At 38.6% G+C, this 13,216-nt stretch overlaps 1 protein-coding gene across 1 annotated transcript in view; it reads left to right on the plus strand.

Moving 5' to 3' along the window:
• LOC115209311 (glutamate receptor 2) overlaps positions 1-13,216 on the plus strand; it is a 61,139-nt gene extending 47,923 nt beyond the window's left edge. The window contains exons 3-6 of the mRNA XM_029777652.2: positions 954-983; positions 6,785-6,982; positions 9,763-10,117; positions 12,379-13,216. Of these exons, the coding sequence (XP_029633512.1) occupies positions 954-983; positions 6,785-6,982; positions 9,763-10,117; positions 12,379-13,127 (1,332 nt within the window). The 3' untranslated portion in view covers positions 13,128-13,216. The remainder of the gene's footprint in view (positions 1-953; positions 984-6,784; positions 6,983-9,762; positions 10,118-12,378) is intronic.

Below are 13,216 nucleotides of genomic sequence, written 5' to 3' on the forward strand. Positions count from 1 at the left end.
TGACGTTTGTCAGATGATGTCAGAGATCAAGGGGCAGATAAATGACATTCGCTTCGTTAATTTTACGTCGAGATAAGAACTTTGGGACAAATTAGCCAACAGTTGGAATTCAACTTGGGACTGGAACAATAGAATAATTGCATTACAGAATTAATTCTCATCCGTCCTTAACCTCTGATCAAACACCACCAGGGCATATACCGTAAATCCTCGAGTATAATCCGCATTTTTTTCCCAAAATTTAAAGATCAAAATCCCTAGTGCGTACTATATACGAGGTTAAAAATGAAAGATATTTTCTAAACAATGTCCAAGTCTCTATTTGCTGTCCGGCAATGTTTATTCAGATGCATTTTGTGATGTCGGGCGCGAAAATACCTTAAGCTAAGCCTGAAAGCAATGAAGTCATAAAAGAATCATCCATAACTTGCAATAAGCAAAATTTTTTAAACGTTATTACTGATATTAGTTATTTCTTTATTTCTGCAAACAAAATGCACAAAAAAGCTACACGTTTGCACCATGTTATATATACAATAATAATAAAGGACGTTAGCGTATACAGTTTTACAAACCAAGGACGTTATATAGACCTCCTTGACTCAGGTTAGAGAAGGGGTGCGTATTATACACAAGGTTTAGGTTTTTCAGAGGTACAGACCCCTAAAAATCCCCTGCGTATTATACTCAAGGATGGACTATACTCGAGAATTTACGGTAGTCATTATAGACACATTGTAATCGTGCTATTTAGCTCTCTTTAATTTGGGGCTACAGGCCCAATTAACCCTCCGTAGGAGCTAGTCTAAAAGTCCACACAGAAGGTGGCTTTTGAGCTAGCAATGTAATATAACCAAATATCTTATCTTCAATAATATTTTGTTAATATCTTTGATCTTTCTTTATATATATATATGTTTTTCTTGACGGTTTATTTTCTTCATTTATTTCAGAACAAAACTTATACAGTTACCTCCATTCACGTAAGTTATACACTTTTCTTTCTTTATTATTTTCCTTCGTCTGAATCGTTTTAATTATTATTTGCAACCACAGTGGTGTCGGGGTCAGCCCCATTGCGTGGTACCTTGCCCAAGGTACCGTTCTGTTATTGGTAAGATTAACAAAATAAGTATTTCTTTCAATGAGACAAATAAATAATAAATGCGCCCTTTTCAACCCTAGCCAGGCTCGTGGGCCCGGTTTCCCGGTTTCTGTGGCATATGTGTTCTCCCCAGCTGGACAGGACGCCGGTTCATCGAATCGTTACTCATTTTTGCCAGCTGAGTGGACTGGAGCAACGTGAAATGAAGTGCTTTGCTCAAGAACACAACGCATCGCCCGGTCTAGGAATCGAAACCACAATCTTACGATCATGATGCTGACACCCTAACCACTAAGCCAATCGCCTCCACATAATGAGACAAATACTATCTAATATACACAGGATTTGAACTCAAGCTACTATTAGTTTCATGCTTCTAAAAAGTGTAACGGTTGGACAAGCTTGTATAAGGTGCCGTGTATTTATTTATATTGTTTCTTCTTCATAGACGATTGCTTTCTTCTTGTCGATAGCATTTCTGACTTTTAGTCTATGCCTTCTAAGATGACAAATGAAAGTTGTAACTTATTAATGTATACAGCTGTAAGCAATGCGCACCAAAAGGGAAAACTATAACCATCAGTAAACATGACTGAGGGTGTTAGAAACACCTACATTGCTAGAAATAAGAGCTAAACGCTCTAATGCTGCAGCCAATGCAGCCAATAATTATATACATACATGCTGACAGTGACTGTAATCGTCTGAAAAGCAGCGGTCGAGATATTCCCAGACTGATCGATCAGTTTTGGCTTTTTTTTTTTTTACCGTAGCCGCTTCATTTGATCGGCCCCACTCGGCTGTTCCCGGACGAAGATCGACCGCTGCTTTTCGGGCGATTACGGTCCCCGTAAGTATGTGTAACGAAGGATCTGTTATCGATTCACTGAAAGGGTGTCGATATCCGATCTGGTTACATACAATTTTTATAAGACAATACAGACGAAGTCAGGTTATAGGTAAAAGACAGCAGTTCGTTTATTTATTGCGATGTCGTACGTGTGTCTGATGGGAGAAGGACAGCCTCTGATGTACAGCTTCTTGTTAGTTTGTTGATGGTCGTTGGCGGCTATGTCGGTGAGGTTGTCAGAGCCTGTTAAATGTACGTCCGATCGCGATGAGCTGGCTTGCCAGAGAGAAAGATTTGAGTTTGGCGGGTAAGGGAACGTTTCCCGCACATGCGCATGGGGATGACTTCCGGTGGCCACCCGGAAGTAGTCCCATTCTGCGCATGCGCGCTGAACCCTACACAGTAGCATCACTACATATGTATATATATATATATATATATATATATATACAATTATGGGCTTTGGCTGCAGTATTAAAGCGCCTAGCTCTTACTTCTACTAATGTAGGTATTTATAACACAGTCAGTCATGATAGTTTTATACACACACATACGCACACACACACACACATACTCTTTTACTCATTTATTTGTTTCAGTCATTTGACTGCGGCCATGCTGGAGCACCGCCTTTAGGCGAGAAAATCGACCCCAGGACTTATTCTTTGTAAGCCTAGTACTTATTCTATCGTTTCTTTTGCCGAACCGCTAAGTTACGGAGATATAAACACACCAGCATCGGTTGTCAAGCGATGTTGGGAGGGGGGTACAAACACAGATACACAAACACACACACACATATACACACACACACACCCACACACACACACACACTCACACACACACATATATATATATACGACGGGCTTCTTTCAGTTTCCGCCTACCAAATCCACTCACAAAGCTTTGGTCTGCCCGAGGCTATAGTAGAAGAAACTTGCCCAAGGTGCCATGCAGTGGGGCTGAACCCGGAACCACGTAGTTGTTAAGCAAGCTAGAGGATTTGAAAATGCAGGGGTCTTTTAGAGATGTTTATTGACTTGACCAGTTTCACTCTTTTTAAAAAAGATTATCAAAAGTAGAATGTAAAGTTTTGTTGTGTTAAAAAATGGTTATCATAATTATATTAAAATATAATATAGTCTTTGATAATGATAAGAAAATGTTAGAAAATAGAGTCTTCGACAATGATAAGAAAATGTGAAGAGGGGCTTTTTGTTTAAACAGTCTACATGAGTGGCTGTGTGGTAAGTAGCTTGCTAACCACCACATGGTTCCGAGTTCAGTCCCACTGCGTGGCATCTTGGGCAAGTGTCCTTCTGCTATAGCCCCGGGCCGACCAATGCCTTGTGAGTGGATTTGGTAGACGAAACTAAAAGAAGCCTGTCGTATATATGTATATATATATATATATATATATATATATATATATTATATTATATATATAATCAAAGCAATTAAGATTCAAGTAATTCCAATGAATTTACTTGAATAAGTTTTTAAAATCTGTGATAAGTCTGTGCATCTCCTCTTCATATCTCTGGAAATTTAAATCTACCTATGGATATTCATCTTCTCTTCGAACTAATAAGTTTTTTGAAAATCTGTGATAAGACTGTGCATCATCATTAAGAACTTTGGAAAACTGTTTACACAACCTATATCTGCCTCTAATGGAACTATCTCCAATATCTCATGAGTATAACCTCACCCACTAAGATGTCTAGAGAACTCAAATGTATTTTAGCTGATGAGTACGGGACACTTTTATCTGCTGCAATTTTTGCAACTTGTAATAAAGCCTGTCTTTGTATGAAACAATTGTACTAAAAACTAATCCATTCTTGTTGCTTCTTTCTCGTATATATATATATATATATATATTAGATTATATATATATATATATATATATATATATATATATATATATATGTATGTATGTGTGTTTGTGTGTCTGTGTTTGTCCCCCTAGCATTGCTTGACAACCGATGCTGGTGTGTTTACGTCCCCGTAACTTAGCGGTTCGGCAAAAGGGACCGTTAGAATAAGTACTGGGCTTACAAAGAATAAGTCCCGGGGTCGATTTGCTCGACTAAAAAAAGGCGGTGCTCCAGCATGGCCGCAGTCAAATGACTGAAACAAGTAAAAGAGTAAAAGAGAGAGTATGAAAGTTTTCAAAATAGGTAGTAAAATAAATTTATAATTATTTTAATTTCATCAAGAATCATGGTTGTATTGAAACATATATACAGAAGAATCATATTTATACAGAATTTTAGGGGAATGGCCAACCTTTATATCCATCATCTCATGTCTTGTATTGTGTGTATGAGAAATGTTTGCTCTTCTTAGAAATAGTGTGGGAGGTTGATTGATGAGGGAGTGGCTTGGGTAATCAAAAGGATTTTCTTATTTCGGGGCTAGTCTGTCATGGTTCAGTGGTTTTTGGATTTTGTGTCTCTGTGCACGTTTTTATGTGTGTGTGTAAGTGAAACTGATCCAGTCAATGAACATCTTTAAAAGACCTCTGATTTTCAAACCATCTTTCCTATATATACATATATATATAGATCATATATTATATATATATATATATATATATATTATATATATATATATATATATATATATATATATATATATAGATATAAGATATATATATCACCATCACGTGACCGACCAGACCATCAGATGTTGTTACACATCGCTGGTCACAATGCATTCGCATTGTTTTAGCCTTCGAATGACGCCACCCCGCTGGCTAAGCGAACAGGCCAACAGAAGAAAGAGTCAGAGAAAGAGTGGTGAAAGAGTACAGCAGGGATCACCACCCCCTGCCAGAGCCTCGTGGAGCTTTTTTAGGTGTTTTCGCTCAATAAACACTCACAACGCCCGGTCTGGGAATCGAAACCGCGATCCTACGAGCACGAGTCCGCTGCCCTAACCACTGGGCCATTGCGCCTCCACACACACACACACACACACACACACCACACACACATATACATACATATATATATATATATGTATATATATGGGGAGATTCAGCGTCACACAGAGTGAGAAAGCTGACCCTTTGAAATACAGGTACAACAGAAACAGGAAGAAAGTGTGAGAGAAAGTTGTGGTGAAAAAGTACAGAAGGGTTCGCCACCACCCCCTACCGGAACTTCGTGGCGCTTTAGGTGTTTTCGTTCAATAAACACTCACAACGCCTGGTCTGGGAATCGAAACCGCAAGTCCGCTGCCCTAACCACTGGGCCATTGAGTCTCCACGCTGGAATTATACCAAAATTTGAAACCATTATTATATACAATATACATTTATCTACAATTGGCTTTAAATTTTGACACAAGGCCAGCAATTTTGGAGGAGGGTTAAGTCGATTCCAGCGACCCCAGTGGTCGACGAAAAGCAAAGTCGACCTCGGTGGAATTTGAACTCTGAATGTAAAGACAGACGAAATGTCATTAAACATTTTGTCCGGCATGGTAACGATTCTGCCAGCTCACCACCTTTCTATTATAGGTACAAGGCCTGAAATTTGGGGGAGGGACTTGTCGATTACATCGACCCCAGTGCTTAACTGGTACTTAATTTATTGACCATGAAAGGATAAAAGGCAAAGTTGACCTCGGCAGGATTTGAACCCAGAACTTAGCTACGGGCGAAATACTGCTAAACATTTCGCCTGGCGTGCTAACGATTCTGCCAGCTCGCCACTTTACCAATGATTATGATAATGCATTACAATCTGATCTAATATTTTTTTATCATTATTAAAATCCTCACTCTGATCTTCCACGTGTATTTTTTAATGAATCGTCAAGTGGAGGTGCGTAGTTTAGTGGCTAGGGTGGTGAACTCATGATCGGAAGGTTGTGGTTTCGATTCCTGGACCAGGCGATGCATTGTGTTCTTGAGCAAAACACTTCATTTCAAGTTGCTCCAGTCCACTCAGGTGGCAAAAATGAGTAACGCTGAGGCGGACCGGTGCCCCGTCCAGGTAGGGAATTTCTACGCCACTGAAACCGGGAAACTGGCCCTTATGAGCCTGGCATGGCTCGAGAAGGAACATTTATTTATTAATTCGTCAAGCTTCTGTTGCTCCATATTTCAGAAGGGGTTACTGTGTTATCTAGTTCCATTTCATTGCGTCTCCTAGGTAACTACACAGGGTTTAATAAAATATCATTTGCAAATTTTGGTACAAGGATGGCAATGTCAGGGAGGGGTAAGTCAATTATATCGACCACAGTTCATGAACGATTCTTTGTTTTATCGACTCTGAGAGGGTGAAAGGCAAAGTCGACCTGAGCGGAATTTGAACTCAGATAGTAAGGACGGTCGAAACGCCACTAAGTTTTTTGCTCGGCGTGCTAACCATTCTGCCAGCTCGCCACCTTACTTTTATTACCTTCTCCTTAGCGAAGGTGGAGGTATTGTTTTTAGTCGTGTTTGTTTGTTTGTTTGTTTGTCCGAGAATATATTTCAAGAACCGCTGGATGGATTCGGATGAAACTTTCAGGGATGTTTGGCCTCGTCACTGGCACGAATTGATTAGATTTGGAGATCGATCCGGTACCAGACAAGGATTCTGGATTATTTTTCCTGTTTTTTTTTTTTTTTACTTAATTTTTTAGAGCGGTTGGGTTTATTTTTAATATTCTCGTTTGTGAGAGCAGTCGAGTTTATTTCAGATATTCTCATTTTAAAAATCATCTCTGGCTAATCATTGAGAGGACGTTGGTGTTGCCTTGGTGGAGGTTTGTACTTTCTGAGTGCTCTTGTCTACTTTTAATACATCTTTTATTCTTATGATTTTCAGTCTCCCCCCTTTGTTCTCCACACTGTCAATGAAACAACCGGAGAAGAGACCTACAGTGGATTCATTGTTGATATCTTGGACGACATTGCCAAAATGAATGGCTTTAAATACAAGATTCAAATGGTTCGTGACGGAAAATATGGAGCAATTTCAAAAGGCGGAAACTGGTCAGGAATGGTCGGAGAAATCATAAACGAGGTAAATTGCAAAACATTTATGGCAACGCTTTAAATTCACATGGTCACCTCATGGTCACTTCAGATAATGAAATTTTGCACCATGCATTGTCTCCTTTCATAGATTACCTAAGTAAAAATATGTTCTGTACGTACCGGTGGCACGTAAAAAGCTCGGAGTGAGTGATTGGCGCTAGGGAAGGGCATCCAGCTGTAGAAGCCATAACAAATCAGATTGAAACTTGCTTTGTGTGTGAGCTGGGGAGCTGTGTGTGTACAATTGTCATTACAGACAATGCTTATATGTAATATATATATCACGTGACCGACCAGACCATCAGATGTTGTTACACATCGCTGGTCACAATGCGTTCGCATTGTTTTAACCTTCGAATGACGCCACCCCGCTGGCTAATCGAGTAGGCCAACCGAAGAAAGAGTGGGAAAAAGAGTGGTGAAAGAGTACAGCAGGGATCACCACCATCCCCTGCCGGAGACTCGTGGAGCTTTTAGGTGTTTTTGCTCAATAAACACTCACAACGCCCGGAATCGAAACCGCGATCCTGCGACCGCGAGTCCGCTGCCCTAACCACTGGGCCATTGCGCCTCCACATGTAATATATATATATAAAAATTCCCCAAAACAGAAAAATAGCTTTTAGCCAACACATAGATACTTGCGCCAAACAAAAAAACACCAAGCTTCGGATTTTCCCCCTCTAACCAATTTAGGGACGATACAACCCGAGACAACGAATAAGTAAGAAAATCTCTTTATTACAAAATACAGGCCCCTTCTTAACGGGTCTACGACAAACATTAATATACCTCAACTTTAGAATAAAAGAAATATATACCACACAAATATTACATTCCATAGAATCCATTACTAATCAGCCCCATCACAGCTATACTTTCACCCATTCATATTCTCCCTTCTCTGTTTTTTTTCTTCTTCTTCCTCTTCTTCTTCTCATCATCATTATCATCATCATCGTCGTCATCATCATCACCACCACATCATCATCATCATCATCATCATCAACATCGTCATCTTCTTCTTCTTCTTCTCCTTCTCCCCTTAACCTTGTCACTAATGTCTTTTGTATAACGCCTACGCAAATTCCATAAACAATTCCTGAATTGGACTGCGACTGCTGGCCGCCACTGACCATTCAAAATACGACCATCAGGGCACTCCCAGATTTTTCCACTCCCACCCCCTCTCCACATCAGCCTTCTTCTTCTCCTACCCTACCAAGAACTCACAACGACCTCGAACACACAAGTGCAAACAAGGAGTCAGAGAAGGCAGAATGCCACTTATATCCGAACACTACTATAGAAATATTCCTTTAAAAAAACTTTTCTTCTAATTTTTCTAAATTTAATTATTTAATCGTTACAGTTGAAAAGGTCTCAAAATGACCGAAACCGTACTGAAATGGTTCACTATAAAATTATTTTAGCATTTTCTATTTTTGACTTGTTTTTTCATATATATGAATATAATATATATATATAGATATAGAGGAGAGAGAGAGAGAGAGAGAGAGAGAGAGAGAAGACAGACAGACAGACAGACAGACGACAAGAGAGGACAGAGACGAGACAGACAGACAGACAGATGCACCACACACACACACACACACACACACACACAAATGCATACAAATATATACATATATACAAATACATATATGAGTGGATTTGGTCGACGGAAACTGAAAGAAACCTGTCGTGTGTGTGTGTGTGCAAATGTATATATTGGTTAATAAGCAGTTTAATCGTATCGTTCCGTATCTTGTTCAACCGCGACCCGTCTCAAACTGTTCTCGTTATTCGAATCATTTCATAATTGTAATGCAGTAATTAAACTTAAACTATCGTACGACCTGTGGATAGAACCCGGAACGTATTGTTATCTTCTTGTGCATATGTGTGTATTATATGAATGTGTGTGTGTGTGTGTGAGAGAGAGAGAGACAGACAGACAGACAGACAGACAGAAAGAAAGAAGAAAGATAAAAAGAAAGGAAGGAAGAAAGAAAGAAAAAAGAAAGAAAGAAAGGAAAGAAGAAGAAAGAAGAAGGAAGGAAGGAAGAAAGTGAGAAAGAAAGAAAGAAAAAAGGAAGGAATTAAGAGGAAAGGAAAAAAGAAAGAAAGAAAGAAAGGAAAGAAGAAGAAAGAAAGAAAGAAGAAAAAAGAAAGAGAAAGAAAGAAAGAAAAAAGAAAGAAAGAAAGAAGAAAGAAAGAAAGAAGAAAGAAAGAAAGAAGAAAGAAAGAAATAAAGAAAGAAGGAAGGAAGGAAGGAAGGAAGGAAGGAAGGAAGGAAGGAAGGAGGAAGGAAGGAAGGAGGAAGGAAGGAAGAAAGAAAAAGAAAGAAAGAAAGAAAAAAGAAAGAAAGAAATAAAGAAAGAAAAAGAAAGAAAGAGAGAGAGAGAGAGAGAAGAGAGAGAGAAGAGAGATATAGAGAGAAGAAAGAGAGAAAGAAGAAAGGAAGGAAGGAAGAAAAAAGAAAGAAGAAATAAAGAAGGATGGAAAGAAAAGAAAGAAAGAAAGAAAGAAAGAAAGGAAGGAAGAAAAAAGAAAGAAAGAAATAAAGAAGGATGGAAAGAAAGAAAGAAAGAAAGAAAGAAAGAAAGAAAGAAAAGAAGAAAAGAAGGGGAGGAGCGAGGGAGAGACCTAATTGTTATATTCATAAAAGTTACTACTGGAAAAAAAAAAGCGAAGGAATGAATTTTGTTTCTTTATATTTTGTAATCTTTATTTTTATTTATTTTTTTTAAAAATTTGTTTTAGGTGGCAGATATTGCCGCAGCTCCCCTCACTGTGACAGCCGCTCGTCAGAAGGTCATTGATTTTTCTGCACCATTTCAAAAAGCAAGCCCGGCCATTTTACTCCGTAAGCCAAAGAACGACCAAGTCGGGTTTGTGGATCGATTTATGAGGCTTTTTGTACCCATGTCTTCTAGTGTTTGGCTGCACACCTTCATCGGGATGCTGGCAACTGCCATTGCTCTCTATGTCATCTGCTACTTCAGCCCCATCGAATGGCGGAAAATGGCCATCCACAAAGACGCGACTTTCAGAGAAAGAGAGTCGTTCACGTGTCTGAACAGTTTTTGGTTTGTTGCAAGCTGCCTCGTTTGGCAAGGTACGTATAATCTAATACCTTTTTTATCTTTAAATCTTTTACTCGCTTTAGTCATTGGTTGCGGCCACGCTGGAGCACTGCCTTCAATAGATGACCCCCCCCCGCCAAAGCCTAATAAAACATTAAACTTTACAAAACAAAAATTGTTTTAAATGAGAGAAGTTCTTTATTTATATATACACTAGCAGTATCGCCCGGCGTTGCTCAGGTTTGTAAGGGAAATAACTATAAAGCATTTTTAGAGAGTTATAGCCAAAAAATAGGAAAACAAATGGGAAAAAAATTATGGTAAATTTTTTTTGAGAGTTAAAAAAGGTCGAGTTGCGTCCCCTAGACAGTCTGTGGTTTGTGTTTCTGATTCTCGACCCCATGTCGAATTTATCGATTTTTTCAGAACTGGGGGAACTTTTCAAAATTTTCGCTGCGTTAGTTTTGAATTATGACATTGGGCTATGTGTGTGTCAAGTTTCATCAGAATCGGTTGAAAGCCGTGGTCAGAGTGAGGGTACAAGCAAACAGACACACAGAAACACACACAGACAAACTGCCGTTTATATAGAGAGAGATATATAGGCACAGGCACGGCTGAATGGTAAGAAGCTTGCTTATGAACCACATGGTTACGGGTTCAGTCCCACAGCATGGCACCATGGGCAAGTCTCTTCTTTTATAGCCTCGGGCTGACCAAAGCCTTGTGAGTGAATTTGGTAGACGGAAACTGAATGAAGCCCGTCGCATATATATATATGTGTGTGTGTGTGTGTGTTTGTCACCCCGTCATCGCTTGACAACCGATGTTGGTATGTTTACATCCCCGTAACTTAGCAATTCAGCAAGAGGCCAATAGAATATGTACTAGGCTTACAAAGAATAAGTCCTGGGGTCGATTTCTTCAACTAAATCACTTTGATTTTGCTTACTTTAAAGAGATCGTAGCGAATTACGAACATATGAAAATCGAACTTAAATACAGTCAAAAACACTAAAGTGAAAAGAATTTGCATTTTGACATATAACATATGAAAGAAATGTGTTTGAACTCAGATTAGGATCTTTTCGGTTTGAAAGGCAGTTTTTTCTAGCGGTGTCATATGAAATTGTCACCCATAATTATGACCCTAGTATCGATCTATTGCATTTCAATCTGTTTTAGGGTTAGGGTTAGTTAGGGTTAGGGGTGGGGGGAAGGGTATCTTTTTTTCTTCACAGATGTAAATAAACCCAATCTGTTTCTTAAACGAGGGACATATTCATATGGCACAGAATGTTTTCACCTCAACATACGTCATTGATTAGTTGAAATTGCAGAAATTGAAGAAAAAAAACAACAAATATCTTACAAACTATAGAATTTTCTCAATAAAGCCAAGAGAAAAAGATGTTTTATAAACACATTCTACCAGTATACGAAGTTTAAAAGTGTTTAGTTACGTGGAAATTATTTTAAACTGCCGGTCAAACCGAAAAGATCTTCAGATTATTTTTCACGTATGCCATTCTGTGAATCACTCAACTTATCTTTCCAGACCCATATACTTAATCAACTTCAGTTATCTCCCTTAGCTTATTTTCTTTTTATAATTTCGTTTTTGGATTTGGTTTGCAAGATTCTTTATATGAGTTCGTGTGTTGAAGCATTTTCTGTTGTGTCTGGGGAGAGTCATTTTCTTTTTGTGCCTTATAATTTAATACACTCACCGGTAAAATTTCCACTTATTTCTTATTCTTATTTTTATTGTCCTAAAATTTTCGTTGCACCTTGCAACCTTTTCAATAGTCTTGACTATCTATTTCCCATATATGGTTTGCAAGATTCTTTATGTGAGTTCGTGTGTTGAAGCATATTCTGTTGTGTCTGGGGAGGGTCATTTTCTTTTTGTGCCTTATAATTTAACACACTCACCGGTAAAATTTCCACTTACTTCTTATTTTTATTTTCCTAAAATCTTCGTTGCGCCTTGCAACCTTTTCAATAGTCTTGACTATTTATTTCCCATATATGGTTTACAAGATTCTTTATATGAGTTCGTGTGTTGAAGCATATTCTGTTGTCTGGGGAGGGTCATTTTCTTTTTGTGCCTTATAATTTAACACACCCACCTGTAAAATTTCCACTTCTTATTTTTATTTTCCTAAACTTTTCGTTGCGCCTTGCAACCTTTTCAATAGTCTTGACTATATATTTCCCGTATTTATATGAAATTAAAATATATTTTTTTACAAATTCAAACTGTCGGTATTTATTTGTTTATTTTTAACAGGATATGAAAGAACGCCTCGCTCGGTCGGCGCCAGAATTATTGTTTTCTTCTGGTGGGTATTCTGCGCATTATTTCTCATGACATATACAGCGAGTTTGACGAATTATTTGCGCATCATCTCCCAGTGGGACGCTCATTGGTCCAGTATGCCTGTAGTAGGTGACCTCCAGGAGTTGTCCAATCAGAACGTCATAAAATATGGAATGATAGAGGGTGGATCGACAAGCGCATCCTTTGCAAACAGTAACGTAGGCTTCATGAGAAATATCTACACCAATATCAAAAACCGCAATTCTTTTCACAGCTCCATTAATGACGGAGTTGATAGAATTCGCAAATCGTTTGAAGAACCATATGCTTTCATAATGGAATCACCTTCGGCTATGTATCTTGCCAATCGAAAGCCATGCGATCTCATGCTCATTTTGGACCCATTAGCATATGAAAGATACTTTGCTTTCGGCTTCAAAAGAGGATCTAACCGCGTCGGCGCTTTCAACCAAGCAATCCAAGAAATGCGAGAGAGCGGCCGCCTAAATGAACTTAAAAATATTTGGTGGAAAGACCAATGCGCCAGTTTTGACAATGTTTTACAAAAACCAGCGAGGGAATCGTTTTATTCGGTGACACTCGGAAGTTTTTCGGGAGTTCTCATAATGTTGGCAATTGGTGTGATACTCGGTTCTATTGTAGCAGGAATTGAAGGACTCGTGACCCGACGAAAATACAGCGTTACCGGAAGCATTTAATGAAATGCTTCAATTAAAAGAAAATAATTACAGAAAACTACATTAATTAAAAAGTGAAAGACAACTATTAATTAAGATTTTTAGTTAAA

Source organism: Octopus sinensis, linkage group LG3 (assembly GCF_006345805.1).
Source record: "Octopus sinensis linkage group LG3, ASM634580v1, whole genome shotgun sequence".
Taxonomy (NCBI): Eukaryota; Metazoa; Mollusca; class Cephalopoda; order Octopoda; family Octopodidae; genus Octopus; species Octopus sinensis.